The 21,990-nt window shown below is 42.6% G+C and overlaps 3 protein-coding genes across 4 annotated transcripts in view; 2 read left to right on the top strand and 1 right to left on the bottom strand.

Moving 5' to 3' along the window:
* The first annotated feature begins 990 nt into the window (after window positions 1–990).
* On the top strand, window positions 991–3,167 carry cipcb (CLOCK-interacting pacemaker b). Its single transcript, XM_059512013.1, has 4 exons — window positions 991–1,332; window positions 2,039–2,166; window positions 2,245–2,381; window positions 2,500–3,167. Exons 2-4 carry the CDS (start codon window positions 2,058–2,060, stop codon window positions 3,154–3,156), a joined length of 903 nt encoding a protein of 300 aa, XP_059367996.1. The 5' UTR covers window positions 991–1,332; window positions 2,039–2,057; the 3' UTR covers window positions 3,157–3,167.
* Window positions 3,168–6,051: 2,884 nt separating this feature from the next.
* Window positions 6,052–15,478, top strand: znf410 (zinc finger protein 410). 2 transcript variants are annotated; one of them, XM_059511978.1, is made up of 11 exons: window positions 6,052–6,234; window positions 6,687–6,747; window positions 6,831–6,882; window positions 7,929–8,052; window positions 9,132–9,335; window positions 9,567–9,885; window positions 10,416–10,597; window positions 14,700–14,794; window positions 14,963–15,077; window positions 15,172–15,267; window positions 15,345–15,478. In XM_059511978.1, exons 3-11 carry the CDS (start codon window positions 6,850–6,852, stop codon window positions 15,440–15,442), a joined length of 1,266 nt encoding a protein of 421 aa, XP_059367961.1. In that variant the 5' UTR covers window positions 6,052–6,234; window positions 6,687–6,747; window positions 6,831–6,849; the 3' UTR covers window positions 15,443–15,478. The 2 variants fall into 2 exon arrangements, with proteins under 2 accessions (XP_059367961.1, XP_059367962.1); XM_059511979.1 differs by having other exon boundaries at window positions 6,063–6,234; window positions 9,132–9,305.
* A 1,003-nt stretch (window positions 15,479–16,481) lies between these two features.
* entpd5b (ectonucleoside triphosphate diphosphohydrolase 5b) overlaps window positions 16,482–21,990 on the bottom strand; it is a 15,576-nt gene continuing 10,067 nt past the window's right edge. The window contains exons 12-15 of the mRNA XM_059512001.1: window positions 17,732–17,875; window positions 17,005–17,061; window positions 16,809–16,924; window positions 16,482–16,723 (exon numbers count right to left, since the gene is read on the bottom strand). Coding sequence (XP_059367984.1) covers window positions 16,640–16,723; window positions 16,809–16,924; window positions 17,005–17,061; window positions 17,732–17,875 — 401 coding nt within the window. The 3' untranslated portion in view covers window positions 16,482–16,639. The remainder of the gene's footprint in view (window positions 16,724–16,808; window positions 16,925–17,004; window positions 17,062–17,731; window positions 17,876–21,990) is intronic.

The raw sequence follows: 21,990 nt of genomic DNA, 5'->3' as shown, positions 1-21,990 counted from the left end.
GGGTAGGTGTAGGGAGGGCTTTTTTTTGTCCCAGTAAGGTGGCATCCATTAATTTTTATTAATTAAAATGATCATTTACACTCACTACGCTATTATTGCGTACTGTTTTATAATGTACTACAATACTGAGATGCAGATAATTGCCACTATTTGAAATAAGTAGTATAAATAGCAGAAAATCTTGCTATTTTAACAGTGTAAATATAATATATAGTTCTTTGCCATTAGTGTTAATATCATCTATCGCTAAGAAAATATGCAATTTACACCTAGTGCAAATACCCGCTGCCTAAAAGAATACATCACTGAAGACAGCAGAATATCGTCATCATGGATCTCTTGCTATAATACAATACAATACTCCCACCTTGTGGGCTATTTATGGAAGCTCGTTTCCACCACTAAATAAAGAAATTAATTAATTAAGAAAAAAGCTACTTTTTATCTCACAGTTATAAAATGTATATCTCTTATCGTCTATATTTCACAATCCTGATAAAAAAAAGTCAGAGTGAACGATAAGAAAATCTGCAAATTAAGCCTACCTTTCTTTAAAAAAAAAAAAAAAACATTGTTTTTCATTGTCTAAATATATAATAGATAAATTCAGACGAGCAGTTTGTGATTTTCTGCCTTTATTGAACATTACACTGCATTTGGTCTATTTTTCAACATGATTCAATTAAAACGCTGGAGAACTTTTACCACACAAGTCTGCATCCAGATATATTCAATAATCCATGAAGCACTTCATCCAGTAGCTTTTCTCTCCATGACAACAAAATAGATTTAATGCTTGTGTCAGTGACCAATCCGAAACGAGCGTGGAGAAAATCGCAACGCCCACATTCTACATAAAAGGAAAGCCCATTGAACAAAAACAGAAGCAGAATTCCGGCAAGCCCCGCCTCCTGCGCTAGAGTTGGCCAGTCAGAGCGGTTGCGTAGGCTCCGATTGGATAAGATCGCAAGTCATTAACGTAACGATGGCGTCACGTCAAAGAATCCAACGTAAATATAGCAAAATAATTAACCGAATTCGATTTCGCGAGTTTAACGGACGCTTTATATTTAGCCATAAGATGAATATTAGTGTATTAACGCCTCATTAATGTCAAACGTCCCCGTGAGGGCGGGGCTTGTGGGATCGCGCGCAGGTCTCGTGTCCGGCACCGTGTATCGTGTTGTGCGTGACTGACGCTCCGCTGCGGAACGCTCTCAGAACGCTGTTCTAACGCTTTATATCGAGGAGGACTGCACAGAGAGCCTGTTTTTATCGTCTCTGGGGATCCCCGGTTACCGGATGAAGTCACGGTCATCGCGACACACTCAAGTAAGTCGTCTCCGTTCGTTTGCGTTCTATGAATGAACGAATGTTGCTCGAATTAACGTTTTCGTGCTTCTGAGGGGATTTTAAACGGCAGGCCTGTGTTTAATGGCGCTAGCTGCTTTGCTTTGGCGTGTATCGCGATGTGGTTAGAGTGAAAGCTTGACGTTTAGACACGAAACTTCTCTTTTAATGTAATGTACTACTACGACAAGTATCAATTATCTGATGTTTGACAGGTAACGATTGATTGGAGCTGCTGGAGATCAAGTAGGTCAGCTGGTCACGCCGTGGTTGGTGACGTCATGACGCCGGCCCACAATAACAATCCTCCAGAGACGCAGCTGAGCAGATTTTGTCTTTGTAGTGGACATTATACTTGAGTGAATATCTCTGTAGCTGTATGTCTGGATATTCTGTAAAGAGCACATTCTGGGTTTCCAAAGATACCAAATATTCAGAAGTTTCATCATGACCACTCCCTCTTTGATAAATCGACCGTCCTTAGGGAAATATGATCATATTTGTAATTATCACTTGAGTGTGATTCATTTTTAGATTGTTTGTCGTAAGTCAACATCTCAGGAAAAAGTTATGGGGTTTTCGAATCAAAATATGATATAAAAAAAGTATTTGTGATCTTTAAAAAATCTCATAGTTCTTGCTTTTTCATATCTATTCATGTCATCTTTTTTTTTTTTTTTTGTTCTAGGCTCGTACGGAGGAACAGGATGAGCACGGGGCTGAAGGATGAAGCTCACATGAGAGACATGGCCAGGTTTAAAAACCAAAGGATGGAGAAGTCCAAGCCGGAGTCTGAGAGGGACTCGGGCTTCTCAGGTGTGTACGGAGAGCTCTGGACTCCGTTCTGTAGGTCCTGAAGTGTTTGAGATGATGTTCACGTGTGTGTTTCTGCAGACGGTGGCTCGGTGGATCAGACGGACACAGACGGTGTGTCACGGTCGTCCTCACGATCATCACAGCTGACCGCAGCAGTGGACAGAGCTCTGAGCCTCTCGCCAGTCATCCTCATGAACCACGTGCTTCTACAGCAGGTGAACGTCAGAGCTGCGTTTGCTTGGGTCCTCACGATTAGTTCCAGTTTCATTTATTTTTTAGAAATCATGATTTATGAATAGAAATATTATCAAACTTTTAATGCTTTATCTGCAGTCTGGTGAAAACGCTTCGTCTTTGAAGCCCTGGGCCTTCAGTCCGTCGGTGGAAGTGGTTCCTCGTCCTCAGGTGGTCTTCCTTCAACCCGTGGTCCCGCAGAGATCCGCCCCGGTGCCTAAGGGACCCCTGTCTAAACGCCGTCGCCACAGAAAGTACCTCCCTATCCTCAAATCCTACCCTAAAATCGCTCCTCATCCCGGAGACGGGGCGCGTGAGAGCAGCAGCAGCTCTGCTTCCAGTTCCAGCTCCTCTTCCTCAGTCAAGAGCTCGTCTTCCTCACGCGATCAGAAAGACTCGTCTGCTAGTGTGCAGTTACCCAGCGCTCTTTCAGCGTCCGTCGAGTCACATGCAGCCAAACACCGACCCGAATCCACAGACGGGACATTTAATGCACACAAGATAAAGCGCTTCTGCAACACTTACAACATCCTCAGCAAGTCAGGCCTGCTGGACATCACGCTGCGCACGAAAGAGCTGATCCGGCAGAACCGGCGGACGCAGACGGAGCTGGATCTCCTGCGAGAACACACCGACCTGTTCATGCAAGCGCTGCAGACCGGAGACTCGTCCATCTGGAGCCGGCTGCAGACGAACATGCAAGAGGAGGACCGAGGGAAGGACAGGACGCTGCGAGACGAAGAGAACATGAAGTGACACGAAGACGCGATGCAACTTCTGACTTTATCTTAAGGTCAAAACGATATTCAGACGCTATGTGACCCTGGAGCACAAAAGAAGTCATAATCTGAAGCTGAATAAATCATCTCTTCATCTTAACCCTTATGTTTCCAAGTTTTGGGTGAATGAATTGGGACTGTCAAACAGAAACATTAGTATTAGGCCTCGTTTATGAGACACAAGAGCAGGTTTTGTCAGATCCAGCTGAAGACCGATGGTAGATCGTATTTTTGGGCATCACAGAAAGAGATGACAGATCCAGTATGTGGCACAGTAATTATGAAAACTGGATCATTGCAGGCTGTCAGAAGTAGGATCATCTGACCTCTATTCTCCAGCATGACTTTGTGTTTTATTTATGTTGGATCTTGTGCTCAAAACAGAGACGTTAGAATGAATCTGGTTTTTCAGAGAAGCACAATGTCCAGCTCATATTTGACCATGAGATCAAAAGAAAACAGAATAAGAATTACAATTTTCTGTAAAGAAAATGGTCTGTTTTAGGACCAATGAGGCAAGACACTACAGAAGAACAGGGTCAAAGTTTAAAAATACAATAAGACGATTGATTTGATTGACGTTTTATGTAATGTTAAGTTTAAATTTGCATTATTTAATTAAAGTTCATTATCTAATACGTATGTGTATATATATATATATATATATATATATATATATATATATATATATATATATATATATATATATATATATATAATGTCTGCATATATGTATGTTTTTAAGCTGTTTTTGAGGTATAAAACTTATTATAAAACCAGGTGAATGATAGATGAACAAACCCTTCAGTAAAAGTCTTCAGAATATAGAGAGGAATAAAACTCTCTATTCATAAAATAAATAACAATATAATAATAAATAAATAACTTTTGTAAAATAAAAGTTTGGGTGTTTGTAAGTGCTGCTGAAGTGGAGGAAAAACATTTTAAGATATATACTTTAACTGAAATCTAGAGAAAAATAGTGTGATGAACACTTACATTTGTATTTTAGATGTTTTCTTTCCACTAATCTGAAAACAGAAAAAATAGATGTTATCCAGCGTTATTATAGCTGGAAGCAAGATCCTTAAATTGTTCAAATGTCTGCACACATTTCTTACATGAAGAATAATGTGGATAGAAACCAGATCCAGCTTTAAACTGACCAGGTTCTGACTGTAGTGTCTCCTTTCACTTACACTGTGCCTCCAGTTTCATTAAGAAAAATAGAGTTTTCTTTCTCTTGTTTTAGATTTTAAATACCACTAGCTCAGAAAGCATTGCTTTACTTCCAGGAGCTTGTTTCTCACGTGTAGGTGCACATATGCTGCATGTGCTGGTGTTTAGCATTAGGTAGCACAAGAAGAGTGTTCTTGTGATTCACACACATGTGCTTTTAAACCGTACGGAGTAGAAACAGATTTTTATAATGGTTCAGTAAAGATAGAAATGTTAACTCCTAATTCTAAGAAGAAAACATCTTGCAATTCTGAGTTTACGTGTCACACTGCAGATTTAATTTGCAATTCTGAAATGAAAAGTCCAAAATTGTAAGATAGAAAGTTGCAATAACCTTTTTATTTCTCTAATCCATTGCTTCCATAGTGTTCATCTGTTGGTGTTTCCTGACACGAATTGCCTTGTTTTAATGGCAGTCTAATCCTTTTTTGTAGAAATAATATTTAAAAATAAAACCTTTTTGTAAGCCAGCAGATTTGATTACGCTTTCCATGTGTTTTTCTGTCTGATTGATTCCATTCAGAGGTCATTAAACATCATGAAGCAGCGTTAAAGAATGTTTCAGAATCACTTCAAAGCCAAAAGGGCTTCAAATGTGACGTCTGCTAAAGACGAGCCTCTTATTCTGAACTAAAGCAATGAATTAAGAGAGGTCATCTATCGTCTGATTCTGACTGTTGTGCTTATTACTGATATTTGTTATTCAAGTCTTTTGTAAGAATAATAATAATATGCAGTTTTGTGTATGAAGATGTTTTTGTATTTTTCTTTGCCGTTCAGTAGATGATCCTCACATGTACGGTTGTGACAAGAGCAGAACTGTGAAGGGTTTTTATGTGTCATAACTGCTCAATCCTGTTCATCTGTGTGCTTTACATTAATCCAGCATTATACTGACTGACGATCAGTAAAACATAATGTTCTAGAGCATCTTCAGTTCATTTATCAAACATTTCTCAGCTGTACAAAACCAAAGCTGTGGCTAAATGTTCATTTACTGATTCTTTGTTTTTTTTACATTGTTACATTTATTTTTTATTTCCCACCCTTTGATTTTTAAGACGTTTTACTGAATAATACACTGTCAAATGGTTTTATTTGTGTCATAAAATAGTTTTAATTGTCAAATGTGTCCCTGAATCTCCATTCTGTGTCAGTGTCAACACAAATAAAATAAAAATATAGGAACATAATAAAAAATAAAAAAATCAATTTACTAAATAAAATGCTAATTAAATATTTTAGAAAAGGCAAGGAAACATTTCTGATTTCCATTTACTTTTAACTTTTAAAATGTTTAAATAAGCATATAAAAATATATTTTTTGTTGAAAAATAGCAAAAAATAATTTAAGTTAAAGCAAAAATGTAACTAAAATTAAAGTTAAAATGGAAAATAAAATGAAAAACGTAATTTGGTAACATTTTACTGTGTTTAAAAATAATATTTAAGAAAAATATTATTGTCATATAATTATGTGTTTTTGTATGTTTTCAGTGTAATTATATTTTCTGATTCAGAAATAGTTGTCTTTCAGAAAGAATCGGTTCAAAAGAATCAGAGAATCGGTTCATCGTGAGTGAAGAAAGCCGCTAACGATTCGATTAACGCATTCACAAAGTGCATCGCTCAACGAAAAGCAACTAATTTTTGGCAAAATAAATCAGTCCATATTGCCCTAACACTAATAAAGAGTCTTTTCTTCACCCAGAAGTACAGTCGTCCTCGCGTGCGCGCGCGCGACCCGGAAGTGTTCTCCATCCGTCTTCGTGTTTGTGTTTAGCTCCGCTAGCGGCTCCAGAACACCGCGATGAAGGTAAACAGAGAAAAATAAAGATGAGTGTGTGATTTAAACATCATCTTCACACGTGTCTGAGGTGTTTGATTGTAGGAGAGCGAGCAGAACGACAGAGATTGAGCTCCAGCTAACGGTGGCTAATGCTATTCTTCCTTGTGACGAATACCTGGTGTTTATAAGACATCTTTAGTAATAATATCAGACCTGTCGTTGATAAATAGCTTGAGTTGAGGTTTACTAGTCTCTCACAGCCTTGTGATCGATTCAAAAGCGTGTTAACTTGATTTCTGATGATTTCATCATTATTTATGAACTTATGCGAATCGTTCGCTTTATATTCATTAATATGTGATTGTGCTGATATGAAAGTTTGACTGGGTTTGTTCAGCACAGCTCGATCTTTTTCATATTTTTGCGTGTTTTGAGGAGTGCGCTCATTAGTATGTTAATGTGTTCGTGACGTCACGCAGGCGTCATGACGGCGCGTCTCTGACGTGAGTGTGTTCAGATCTGTGACGCAGAGCCGCGCTGGTGAGACACTGCTCTATTAATAATCTCTGATATATGACTGGTGTTCTTCATATTTAGACTGTGTGTTCTCTCTGTGTGCACAGATCACATCCGGCTGAATCCATGCTTTCTGATGAACTGGACTCCAAACCTGAGGTATTACTCTCCTCAAAACTCCTGATTCCTCATATTAGGGTTGCTCGGTTTAGGGAAAAACTGAGTGGCATTTTTGCAATTTAATCTTTTTTTTTTTTTAATTCCAGGTTGTCTGTGTTCACATTTTGGCAAACATTTAGTTTATATATAAATATGCATATAAAATACTACTACTGCTAAAATTATTATTATTACTAAAATAACTTTTTGGTAAATATTTTATTTATATATATATATATATATATATATATTTTTTTTTTTTTTTTTTTTTTGTAGAGGACATTAACTGCTGTTTCTTTACAGTGAATAAAAGAATAACAGTCAATTAAAAAAAATATATTTGTATTTTGCAACAATAATAATTAATAATAAATATAAAAATGTGTTTTATTTTTAATTTTACTATAAATTAACAAGAGTAAATGCTTCTATTATTATATATATATACACATATATAATTTTCTACATTTTTTCTTGTCTTTTACATGAACAATGTCGGGGTTATTATAGTTAATTAATACTGTTTAAAAAAAAATCTGTAATAAAATTATCTTTAAACGAAATGTATAAAATTATAACAAAATAAAATGGAAACAGAAAATATGAAAATATTTTATTCTCCTAAATTTCCTAGTTTTACTATAAATAAATAAAAATAGTATTTAAAATATAATAACGTTAATTTTGTTTTACAGGAAAATTAATATATATGGCTTAATCTTAATTCCATCATTTTGAAGCATTAAACCATCAAACTCTTCTGTGGTGATCGTGCACTGATGTATACACTGAACATTATTTCAGTGATCATCATCTCTGTTGTTACTGGAGGATGCATGACTGATGTATCAGATGAGCAGTGTGTTAGTTCACTGATGTGTGTGTGTGTGTCTCTGTGTGTGTGTGTCTCTCTCTCTCTCTCTCTCTCTCTCTCTCTCTCTCTCTGTGTGTGTGTGTGTCTCTCTCTCTGTGTGTGTGTGTGTGTGTCTCTCTCTCTGTGTGTGTGTCTCTCTCTCTCTCTCTGTGTGTGTGTGTGCGTGGTGCAGCTGTTGGTTGAGTTTGTTCAGAACGCGTGTGTCCCGCTGGGTCGGAGTCTGGAGGAAGTGGACACTAAAGCATCCTGCGCTGTGCTGCTGTCGTCCTCACAGTGCGGCCCGCTGGATCTGCCAGGTACATTTACATTTACATTTCTTCATTTAGCTGACGCTTTTATCCAAAGCGACTTACAATTGCTATATATGTCAGAGGTCGCACGCCTCTGGAGCAACTAGGGGTTAAGTGTCTTGCTCAGGGACACATTGGTGTCTCACAGTGGATTCGAACCCGGCTCTCTCACACCAAAGGCATGTGTCTTATCCACTGCGCCAAACCCCACCCCAAACACAGGTACACAGGTACAAACACACCTGAGTCAACGGAGAAAACCTTCGGGAAAACAGCTCCAAACTTCTGCTTTTATATTCTCACAAACATCTCAGTTTAATGACTGTGTGGTCAGTTGTGTTGAAATATTTTATTTATTATTTTATTTTTAATTTACTTTTATTTATTATTTTATTTCATTTATATTTAATTTTATTCTTTTACCCTTACATCTATCTCAACAATCTGAGTAATTTACAAATTACGTTTATATTTTGATCTGATATTTTAACTAATGACTGTGTTGTCAGTAATGTAAGAATATTTTTATTATTTGATTTTATTTATTTTTATTCATTTAGATAAATAGATAAGCTACTACTAAATATTGTAGAAACTTAATTTTCTGTAACGTTACTTTGCAATGATTTGTATCGTAAAAAGCGCTATACAAATAAACTTGAATTGTTTATTTTAATTTTATTACTTTTTTTATTACATCTATCCTAACATCGGAGTCATTTACAAATGCATAAGCTTTTATATCTTAATAAAAAGGATTTTATTTGTACACCTGTCTTTTATATTTTCAGAAGTACTGCACGTATAAGTACATATATATTTTTAAGGCACCATTTCTTTTGCCATTATCATTATTATATGTGTTTAGAAAGAACAAAAACAGCCAAAACACTAACTTGGCTATGTCATAATGTATTTAAAATTCTAATTCAAATATATTTTTATTTATTTAAGTTTAAAAACAGTAAAGAGCTACCTTACAATTGGTTTTCTTTCAAGAATTTTAGAATTTGCTTAGAAATATTGTAAAAAATGTCACATGTGAAGATTAATTCAGTTCATTCTTTGATTGTTGTGTTCTTCAGAGAGTGCTCTGAGTCATGGCTCCTCCCCCTCGCTGTCAGACTTCGGCCCTGAGCGAAGCCCATTGGTGGTTCAGCTGCAGACTCCTCCCCCTCCAGCACAGACCCCACCCCCTATCCTGCAGGACCTCCAGAATCACGACAGCTCGTCTTACGTCCTGCTCAATCTCGCCAAAGGTGCGACGCTTATCTACAATCATAATACTTGTAGAGTGAATGCATCTTAATTCAAGAATATTGAGACATTTATACTAGAAAACAGAACAATAATACTGAGTAAGAGAATCATTTTTTGCAGTGTAGTTCCATTCCTTTAATGAAGTAATTGAGATGGTTGCACTAAGTGTTGTTTCAGGTGACACAGTGTGTGTGTTGCAGGGCTGTCGGTACACACACACACACACACACACATGTAGTGACGCGGTGTGTGTGTTGCAGGGCTGTCGGCCGAGCCGCTGGTGTTGGTTCAGGACGATGTGGACGAGGCGCAGGAGGAGGTTTCGTCTGGAGACTGCGGAGCGCCGTGGTACCTGCGGGTCCAGGAGCTGGCTCATGACAGTCTGATCGCCGCCACACGAGCACAGCTGGCCAGAGACGCACGCAGCAGCCCTGACCACATCCTCAGCGGTCAGTCTGAGTCCGAGCAGAAGCAGGAGCCCAGGGTCCGGTCAGAGAAGATCCACCGCTGCCCCTACGACAGCTGCCACCGGACCTTCAGCTACCCAGCACACCTCAGATACCATCTGAAGACACACCGGTGACCAGCATCACACACACGTGCACACGCCTGCACTCACACGCTGGGGCCATACATGCACCGCAGACCAATGAAACTGTTCATTTCTTTCAAAAAACTAAACGTTTGAATGGCAGTGTACCAAAGTTTCCACAGAAATATTGAGCAGCACAACTGTGTCTAACATTGATAATAATCAGAAATGTTTCTTGAGCAGTAAATCATTAATACATGAGAAACAGAGGAACTTATTTGAAAAAGTTACTCAAATATTTCCTTCTCGATTTAAAAGAAATACATTACTAGTTACTTTAAAAACCTCATCTGATTAAGTAACTCATTTACATTTATGCATTTAGCAGACGCTTTTATCCGAAGCGACTTACAGCGCATTCAGGCAAACATGTTTTTACCTAACATATGTTCCTCTGGGAATCGAACCCACACCCCGATGTGTTACCCCCAGCACTGGTAATATCACATGAAAACTATGTATGTACAGCGACGGAGTTGTGTGTGTTTGCTGACGTGTGTGTGTGTGTGTGTTTCAGGAACGACCGTACGTTCTGCTGCGACGCCGAGGGTTGTGGGAAGAGTTTCTATGTTCTGCAGCGGCTGCAGGTTCACATGAGAACACACAACGGAGAGAAACCCTTCATCTGCAGCGAGAAGAACTGCGGCAAGAAGTTCACCACCGCCGGCAACCTGAAGAACCACAGACGCACACACACCGGTACACACACACACACACACCGGTACACACACACACACACACACCGGTACACACACACACACACACACACACACCGGTACACACACACACACACACACACCGGTACACACACACACACACACACACCAGTACACACACACACACACACCAGTACACACACACACCGGTACACACACACACACACACACACCGGTACACACACACACCGGTACACACACACACACACACACACCGGTACACACACACACACCGGTACACACACACACACACCGGTACACACACACACACACCGATACACACACACACCGGTACACACACAGACACTCACACACACACACCGGTACACACACACACACACACACACACACACCGGTACACACACACACACACACACACACACACACCAGTACACACACACACACACACACCAGTACACACACACACACACACCGGTACACACACAGACACTCACACACACACACCGGTACACACACACACACACACACACCAGTACACACACACACACACACCGGTACACACACACACACACCGATACACACACACACCGGTACACACACAGACACTCACACACACACACCGGTACACACACACACACACACACCGGTACACACACACACACACACACCAGTACACACACACACCAGTACACACACACACACACACCGGTACACACACAGACACTCACACACACACACCGGTACACACACACACACACCGGTACAGACACTCACACACCGGTACACACACACACCCGTACACACACACACAGACACACATACACACACACCGGTACACACACAGACACTCACACACATACACACACACCGGTACACACACAGACACTCACACACATACACACACACCGGTACAGACACACACACACATACACACACACACCGGTACAGACACACACGTACACACACACCGGTACAGACACACACACCGGTACACACACACAGACACACATACACACACACCGGTAAACACAAACCGGTACACACAGACACACACACATACACTGGTACACACACACATACACACACACACCGGTAAACACACACACCAGTACACACACACACACACCGGTACACACACAGACACTCACACACATACACACACACCGGTACAGACACACAGACACTCACTCACCGGTACACACACATACCGGTACGCACACACACACAGGTAAACACATACACACACACCGGTACACACAGACACTCACACACATACACACACACACCGGTACAGACACACACACACACACATACACACACACCGGTACAGACACAGACACACACACACACACACACACACACCGGTACACACACAGACACTCACACACATACACACACACCGGTACAGACACACAGACACTCACACACATACACACACACCGGTACAGACACACACGTACACACACACACCGGTACACACACACAGACACACATACCGGTACACACAAACCGGTACACACAGACACACACACATACACTGGTACACACACACATACACACACACACCGGTAAACACACACACCAGTACACACACACACACACACCGGCACACACACAGACACTCACACACATACACACACACCGGTACAGACACACACACACACCGGTACAGACACACACAGACACACACACACCGGTAAACACAGACACACACACACCGGTAAACACATACACACACACACCGGTACACAGACACACACACACCGGTAAACACATACACACACACCGGTACACACACAGACACTCACACACATACACACACACCGGTACAGACACACACACACACACACACACCGGTACACACACAGACACTCACACACATACACACACACCGGTACAGACACACACACACACACACACACACACCGGTACACACACATACACACACACCGGTACAGACACACACACACACACACACACACCGGTACACACACAGACACTCACACACATACACACACACCGGTACAGACACACAGACACTCACACACCGGTACACACACAGACACACACACACCGGTAAACACATACACAGACACACACACACCGGTAAACACATACACACACACCGGTACAGACACACACACACACCGGTACAGACACAGACACTCACACACATACACACACACCGGTACAGACACAGACACACACACACACACACACACACATCGGTACACACACAGACACTCACACACATACACACACACCGGTACAGACACACACGTACACACACACACCGGTACACACACACTCACACACATACACACACACCGGTACACACACACAGACACACATACCGGTACACACACACACAGACACACACACACCGGTAAACACAAACCGGTACACACAGACACACACACATACACTGGTACACACACACATACACACACACACCGGTAAACACACACACCAGTACACACACACCGGTACACACAGACACACACACCGGTACACACACAGACACCCACACACACACCGGTACACACACAGACACTCACACACATACACACACACACCGGTACAGACACACACACACACCGGTACAGACACACACACACACACACACATACACACACACCGGTACAGACACACACACACACACACACACACACCGGTACACACACACACAGACACACACACACCAGTACACACACCGGTACACACAGACACACACACCGGTACACACACAGACACCCACACACACACCGGTACACACACACACACACACACACACCGGTACACACACAGACACTCACACACATACACACACACACCGGTACAGACACACATACACACACACACACACACACATACACACACACCGGTACACACACACACACCGGTAAACACACACACCAGTACACACACACCGGTACACACACACACACACACACACACACACACACACACACACCGGTACACACACAGACACTCACACACAGACAGACACTCACACACATACACACAAACCGGTACAGACACTCACACACATAGACACACACACACACACACCGGTACACACACACAGACACACACACACCGGTACACACAGACACACACACCGGTACACACAGACACACACACACATACACACACACACCGGTACAGACACACACACACACACACCGGTACAGACACACACACACACACACACACTGGTACAGACACACACACACACACACACCGGTACAGACACACACACACACACATACACACACACCGGTACAGACACAGACACTCACACACATACACACACACACCGGTACAGACACTCACACACATAGACACACACACACACACACACCGGTACACACACAGACACTCACACACAGACACTCACACACATACACACACACACACCGGTACAGACACTCACACACATAGACACACACACACACACACACTGGTACAGACACACATACACACATACCGGTACACACACACAGACACACACACACCGGTACACACAGACACACACACCGGTACACACAGACACACACACATACACTGGTACACACACACACACACACACCGGTAAACACACACACACACACACCGGTACACACAGACACACACACACACAAACATACACACACACCGGTACACACACAGACACTCACACACATACACACACACCGGTACAAACACACACACACACACACCGGTACAGACACACACACACACACACACACACCGGTACACACACACAGACACACATACACACATACCGGTACACACACACAGACACACATACACACATACCGGTACACACACAGACACACATACCCATACCGGTAAACACAGACACACACACACCGGTACACACACACACACACACACGCCGGTACACACACACACACACACACTCACACATATATATATATATATATATATAATGTAATATCAAATAGAATTGCATAAGATTATGTTAACCTGGATATTATAAATGTTTCTTAGAAATTTAGTTATTATATGTATTTAAATATTTGGTAATAATTTGTATGAATGTTGTCAGTAATGAGATGATGTAAGTACTGATTCATATCATTCAAACTGTATTTCAGGTGAAAAGCCCTTCCTGTGTGAAGCTGAAGGCTGCGGTCGATCTTTCGCAGAATATTCCAGTCTGCGCAAACACATGCTCGTCCACTCGGGTGAGGTCACATGACTCCTGCTGCTCTGAATCATTGACTCGTCTCTCTACACTGGCTCTTTATGAACTGATACACATAATAATGTGCTTGTGTTACTGTTTGATCAGACGGGCTCAGATTATACTCAGTGTTTAAAGAGTGTGTGTGAGATGTGTGTGCTGTGCTCAGGTGAGAAGCCGCATGTGTGCTCCATCTGCGGGAAGACGTTCTCTCAGAGCGGCAGCAGGAACGTTCACATGAAGAAGAGACACAGCGACGAGACGCAGCCGCCGGACAGCAGAGACACCGGTAACACAATCATGATCAGCACTGAATCACGCTTTAAACATGCTAAGAGTGACCCTTTCAGTTGAGTTCAGTGGTGTGTGTGTGTGATTGACAGCTGAAGCGCTCACTCACAGCAGTCTGCTGGAGGCGGATGGCGGCGGTGATTCGATGATCAGCGTCAATCTGCATCATGCTATCTTACCGACTCAAGGTACGACCGCATGCTCTCTCTGACACGGTCACGTGATTCGCGGCTGTGACATCATCACACGTGTTCTGTGTGCTCAGGTGCAGCAGACGACGTTGTGGTTCTGACTCCGCCCCATGACCTGGTCACCATGACGACGGGCCACGCCTACAGCGATGATGTGGTGGCTTTGCTCTAATGCTGCTTTTGTAAATAAACTCTTTTAAGAAACGTGCTTCTCGAGTACATCTTTTCATCTTAAGAAACACTACAGAACCACTCATACACCTTCCAATCAGACATTTATTGTTATTAATTGCAATCTGAAAATAAACATCAACAACAACATAACATTGACATGCCACTAAACAATGTTTATTCTAACACAGCCTGTGAAGTCATGTCCCTTCATTCGGCGTACACATGTGAGCTTTCCAACAGAATCCCTGAACCATAACGAGAAACTACTAATTCAGTTGATTTCGACAAACAAAAAAGTTTTGGTGAGCGAATTTTGTTTTTTATTTTTTACAAACAGAAAAAGTACTTACATTTTGTTTTTTGATTTTGACGAGTTTAAAGTTTATTTTTGAAAAAAAGTAGGTTTTGACGAGTGTAAATTTGATTTTGAAAAAAAGTTGATTTTGACAAGTGTAAAGTTGATTTTGACAAGTGTTAAGTTGATAAGATGAGTGTAAATTTGATTTTGCAAAAAGGTAGATTTTGCCAAGTGTAAAGTTGATTTTGATGAGTGTAAAGTTGATTTTGATGAGTGTAAATTTGATATTGAAAAAAGTCGATTTTGACAAATGTAAATTTAATTTTGAAAAAAGTTGACTGACGAGTGTAAATTAGATTTTGAAAAAAGTTTATTTTGACGAGTGTAAAGTTGATTTTGAAAAAGTAGATTTTGTCGAGTGTAAAGTTGATTTTGAAAAAGTAGATTGACGAGTGTAAATTTTATTTAGCAAAAAGGTGGATTTTGACGAGTGTAAAGTTGATTTTGAAAAAGTAGATTTTGTCGAGTGTAAAGTTGATTTTGAAAAAGTAGATTGACGAGTGTAAATTTTATTTAGCAAAAAGGTGGATTTTGACGAGTGTAAAGTTGATTTTGATTAATGTAAATTTGATTTTGAAAAAGTAGACTTTGACGAGTGTAAAAGTGATTTTGAAAAAAAGTCGATTTTGACGAGTGTAAAAGTGATTTTGACAAGTGTAAGAGTGATTTTAAATATTTTCGGGGGAAAAAAGAAAAGCTCCGCTGTATTAAAGACAGACTGCTGTAAATCGTAACATTCGCTCAGTAATGTAAACAACAACAGCATATAGTCGTCTGCAGATCTGTGCTCCTGAGGAATCAGTTCATCTCAGAGACGGTTTCTTTCTCTGAAGCTCTTTAATGGATCCTGAACTTCTGGGAGTGGTAGATCGCAGCTCCTAAAGCCCAGCTGGTCTCCACGTTCCTCACCTTCTTGGTCAGCTGGAAACACAAGCAGCAGGGTTAACTAGTTACTGGTTAATTAACTCTAGTTAACCAGTCAGTTTACAGCAGGTTAGAGACGTACCTGAAGGACGGTGCTTTCCTTAAAGCCGAAGCCATCTTTGAGCAGACAGACGATGTATGTGAGATCCATGCAGAGGAACGGATTGAGCTGAGTGCGTTCAGACGGACGGTTACACACTACAACACACACACAGAAGCACTGGTGTTGGGTTTGTGTGATCATGTATATGAGATATGAAGGTGAAGAGGAGTCTCACCCTCCTTTGCTCTCTTCTTGAAGTCTCGGATCTTCACGGCTCCTCCTCTGCTTTCATCTGCAGCGCTCAAGAGATTCATTCTCAGTCACAAACTAACACGCTTTCTGGTTTAACAAGACTTCTTCAGACCAAATAGACAACATTTAAGGAATAAGTTGAAGGGAAAACACAAAGAAACAACCTTTACTGTAAAAGTGCAATATTTTTGTCTTCTATTTCAGTGCAAATGTCTTAAATCATAGATGTGAAATATGACAAGATCTGAAGTCTTGTTTTCAGAGAAGTTGATCAAAATGAAGTGAGTTTGGGATTAACTTAAAGATTTATTTCCTGATCAAAATTTACCAATTGTTTTTTATTTCAGTGAAAAGAATGTATTGTAATTTTTGTAACATTTTATGGTACTAAATTATATTTATGCAATACCTCTATTTGTGACATGATAGTTTTTTCTTTTTTCGTTTACATGACAAGCAGCAAATTTTTACCAAGTCTTGTACTATTCAGCTGAAGTAAAACAATATTTTAGAAAAAAACTACTTTTTTTTATGTCAAAAGCACCAGAAGGTTGAGTATAAACACTTTATTTTGATCAGTTTCTCAGGAGAAAATACTTCTGTTCATTTTGCATCTAAATATGTCTTGATTTAAGGATGTTCGGGTATCTGTCCTGGAAAACAAGGAATAAATCCTGAGAAAGGGATTCACGCTGGTGTTTGGTGCTCACCGATGAGTCCGGCCTCCACGGCGTGATCGAAGTAATAAGAGAAGGCGTAGAAGGTGCTGCTGTCCTTCAGCTCGGGAGGCTGTTTAATGATGCCCTTCAGCACCTTCAGCAGCTCCTGAGAACACGCTCTGAAGCCCGTCACACCTGAGCATCACACACAGCACTTCAGACACACCCAGCTCTCACACACACACACACACACACCTCACACACATACACACCTCACACAGCTCTCACACAAACACACACACACCTCACACAGCTCTCACACAAACACACACACACCTCACACAGCTCTCACACAAACACACACACACCTCACACAGCTCTCACACAAACACACACACACCTCACACAGCTCTCACACAAACACACACACACCTCACACAGCTCTCACACAAACACACACACACCTCACACAGCTCTCACACAAACACACACACACCTCACACAGCTCTCACACAAACACACACACACCTCACACAGCTCTCACACAGCACTTCAGACACACCCAGCTCTCACACACACACACACACACACCTCACACACATACACACCTCACACAGCTCTCACACAAACACACACACACCTCACACAGCTCTCACACAAACACACACACACCTCACACAGCTCTCACACACACACCTCACACAGCTCTCACACACACACCTCACACAGCTCTCACACACACACACACACACCTCACACACATACACACCTCACACAGCTCTCACACACACACCTCACACAGCTCTCACACACACACCTCACACAGCTCTCACACACACACACCTCACACAGCTCTCACACACACACACACACACACACACCTCACACACATACACACCTCACACAGCTCTCACACACACACACCTCACACAGCTCTCTCACACACACACACCTCACACAGCTCTCACACACACACCTCACACAGCTCTCACACACACACCTCACACACACACACCTCACACAGCTCTCACACACACACCCCTCACACAGCTCTCACACACACACACCTCACACAGCTCTCACACACACACCTCACACAGCTCTCACACACACACACCTCACACAGCTCTCACACACACACCCCTCACACAGCTCTCACACACACACACCTCACACAGCTCTCACACACACACACCTCACCCAGCTCTCACACACACACACCTCACACAGCTCTCACACACACACACCTCACACAGCTCTCACACAAACACACACACCTCACACAGCTCTCACACAAACACACACACCTCACACAGCTCTCACACAAACACACACACCTCACACAGCTCTCACACACACACACACACCTCACACACACACACCTCACCTCACACAGCTCTCACACACACACACCTCACACACACACACCTCACACAGCTCTCACACACACACACACACACACCTCACACAGCTCACACACACACACCTCACACACACACACCTCACACAGCTCTCACACACACACACACACACCTCACCTCACACAGCTCTCACACACACACACCTCACACACACACACCTCACACAGCTCTCACACACACACACCTCACCTCACACAGCTCTCACACACACACCTCACACACACACACCTCACACAGCTCTCACACACACACACCTCACCTCACACAGCTCTCACACACACACACCTCACACACACCTCACCTCACACAGCTCTCACACACACACACCTCACACAGCTCTCACACACACACACCTCACACACACACACACACACCTCACACACACACACACACACACCTCACACAGCTCACACACACACACCTCACACAGCTCTCACACACACACACACACCTCACCTCACACAGCTCTCACACACACACCTCACACAGCTCTCACACACACACACCTCACACAGCTCTCACACACACACACACACACACCTCACACACACACACCTCACACAGCTCTCACACACACACACCTCACACAGCTCTCACACACACACACACACACACACCTCACACACAGCACTTCAGACACACCCAGCTCTCACACACACACACACACCTCACACAGCTCTCACACACACACACACACCTCACACACACACACACCTCACACAGCTTTCACACACACACACACCTCACACACACACACACCTCACACAGCTCTCACACACACACACACACCTCACACACACACACACCTCACACAGCTCTCACACACACACACCTCACACAGCTCTCACACACACACCTCACACAGCTCTCACACACACACCTCACACAGCTCTCACACACACACACCTCACACAGCTCTCACACACACACACCTCACACAGCTCTCACACACACACACCTCACACAGCTCTCACACACACACACCTCACACAGCTCTCACACACACACCTCACACAGCTCTCACACACACACACACACCTCACACAGCTCTCACACACACACACACCTCACACAACTCTCACACACACAATCCTCACACAGCTCTCACACACACACACCTCACACAGCTCTCACACACACACACACACACACACCTCACACACAGCACTTCAGACACACCCAGCTCTCACACACACACACCTCACACAGCTCTCACACACACACCTCACACAGCTCTCACACACACACACACACCTCACACAGCTCTCACACACACACCTCACACAGCTCTCACACACACACACACACCTCACACAGCTCACACACACACACTTCACACAACTCTCACACACACAATCCTCACACAGCTCTCACACACACACACCTCACACAGCTCTCACACACACACACACACACACACCTCACACACAGCACTTCAGACACACCCAGCTCTCACACACACACACACACACCTCACACAGCTCTCACACACACACACACACCTCACACACACACACACCTCACACAGCTCTCACACACACACACACCTCACACAGCTCTCACACACACACACACACCTCACACAGCTCACACACACACACCTCACACACACACACACCTCACACAGCTCTCACACACACACACCTCACACAGCTCTCACACACACACACACCTCACACAGCTCTCACACAGCACTTCAGACACACCCAGCTCTCACACACACACACCTCACACAGCTCTCACACACACACACACACACACACACACACACACCTCACACACAGCACTTCAGACACACCCAGCTCTCACACACACACACACACCTCACACAGCTCTCACACACACACACACACACCTCACACACACACACACCTCACACACACACACACACCTCACACAGCTCTCACACACACACACACCTCACACACACACACACCTCACACAGCTCTCACACACACACACACCTCACACAGCTCTCACACACACACACCTCACACAGCTCTCACACACACACACACCTCACACAGCTCTCACACACACACACACACACCTCACACAGCTCTCACACACACACACCTCACACAGCTCTCACACACACACCTCACACAGCTCTCACACACACACCTCACACAGCTCTCACACACACACCTCACACAGCTCTCACACACACCCACACAGCTCTCACACACACACCTCACACAGCTCTCACACACACACACCTCACACAGCTCTCACACACACACACCTCACACAGCTCTCACACACAAACCTCACACAGCTCTCACACACACACACCTCACACAGCTCTCACACACACACACACACACCTCACACAGCTCTCACACACACACACCTCACACAGCTCTCACACACACACACACACACCTCACACAGCTCTCACACACACACACCTCACACAGCTCTCACACAAACACACACACACCTCACACAGCTCTCACACACACACACCTCACACAGCTCTCACACAAACACACACACACCTCACACACCTCACACATAAACACACTTAACTCAAGACTTCATTCAGAAGACTTTATGTGCATTATTTTAATGAAAAATAAACACATTTTCTTCCCAGAATAAAATTATTTTTTAAACTATTATTATAAAAAGTATTATTTACTTTTAAAGTTGTTTTTAATATTTTGAATTACTTTCTATTTTCATATTTATTTACAGTTTTAGTTATACGCTCTTGTGATTTTCTTAGTATTTCTGTTTATTTTTATTTAAATTACTTCCCAAAGCAACATTTTTGATTATCATGCATATTTTTATAATCGAAATAAAAAGAAATACAATTTATATACTTTAATTCTTCTATACTAAATTTCTATTTTTATTTTAATTTAAAAATAATAATAAAAT

The sequence above is a fragment of the Carassius carassius genome, chromosome 27 (assembly GCF_963082965.1).
Source record: "Carassius carassius chromosome 27, fCarCar2.1, whole genome shotgun sequence".
Classification (NCBI taxonomy): Eukaryota; Metazoa; Chordata; class Actinopteri; order Cypriniformes; family Cyprinidae; genus Carassius; species Carassius carassius.
This window is presented reverse-complemented; position numbering and strand designations above follow the sequence as displayed.

What these genes read in the sequence shown, in the direction of transcription:
- cipcb (XM_059512013.1), top strand. Translation starts at nt 2,058, where the DNA reads ATGAGCACGGGGCTGAAGGATGAAGCTCACATGAGAGACATGGCCAGG. An exon ending in GAGGGACTCGGGCTTCTCAG is followed by an intron (nt 2,167 to 2,244) that starts GTGTGTACGGAG and finishes GTGTTTCTGCAG; the next exon opens with ACGGTGGCTCGGTGGATCAG. An exon ending in ACCACGTGCTTCTACAGCAG is followed by an intron (nt 2,382 to 2,499) that starts GTGAACGTCAGA and finishes CTTTATCTGCAG; the next exon opens with TCTGGTGAAAACGCTTCGTC.
- znf410 (XM_059511978.1), top strand. Translation starts at nt 6,850, where the DNA reads ATGCTTTCTGATGAACTGGACTCCAAACCTGAG. An exon ending in TATCTACAATCATAATACTT is followed by an intron (nt 9,336 to 9,566) that starts GTAGAGTGAATG and finishes TGTGTGTTGCAG; the next exon opens with GGCTGTCGGCCGAGCCGCTG. An exon ending in TGCTCGTCCACTCGGGTGAG is followed by an intron (nt 14,795 to 14,962) that starts GTCACATGACTC and finishes TGCTCAGGTGAG; the next exon opens with AAGCCGCATGTGTGCTCCAT.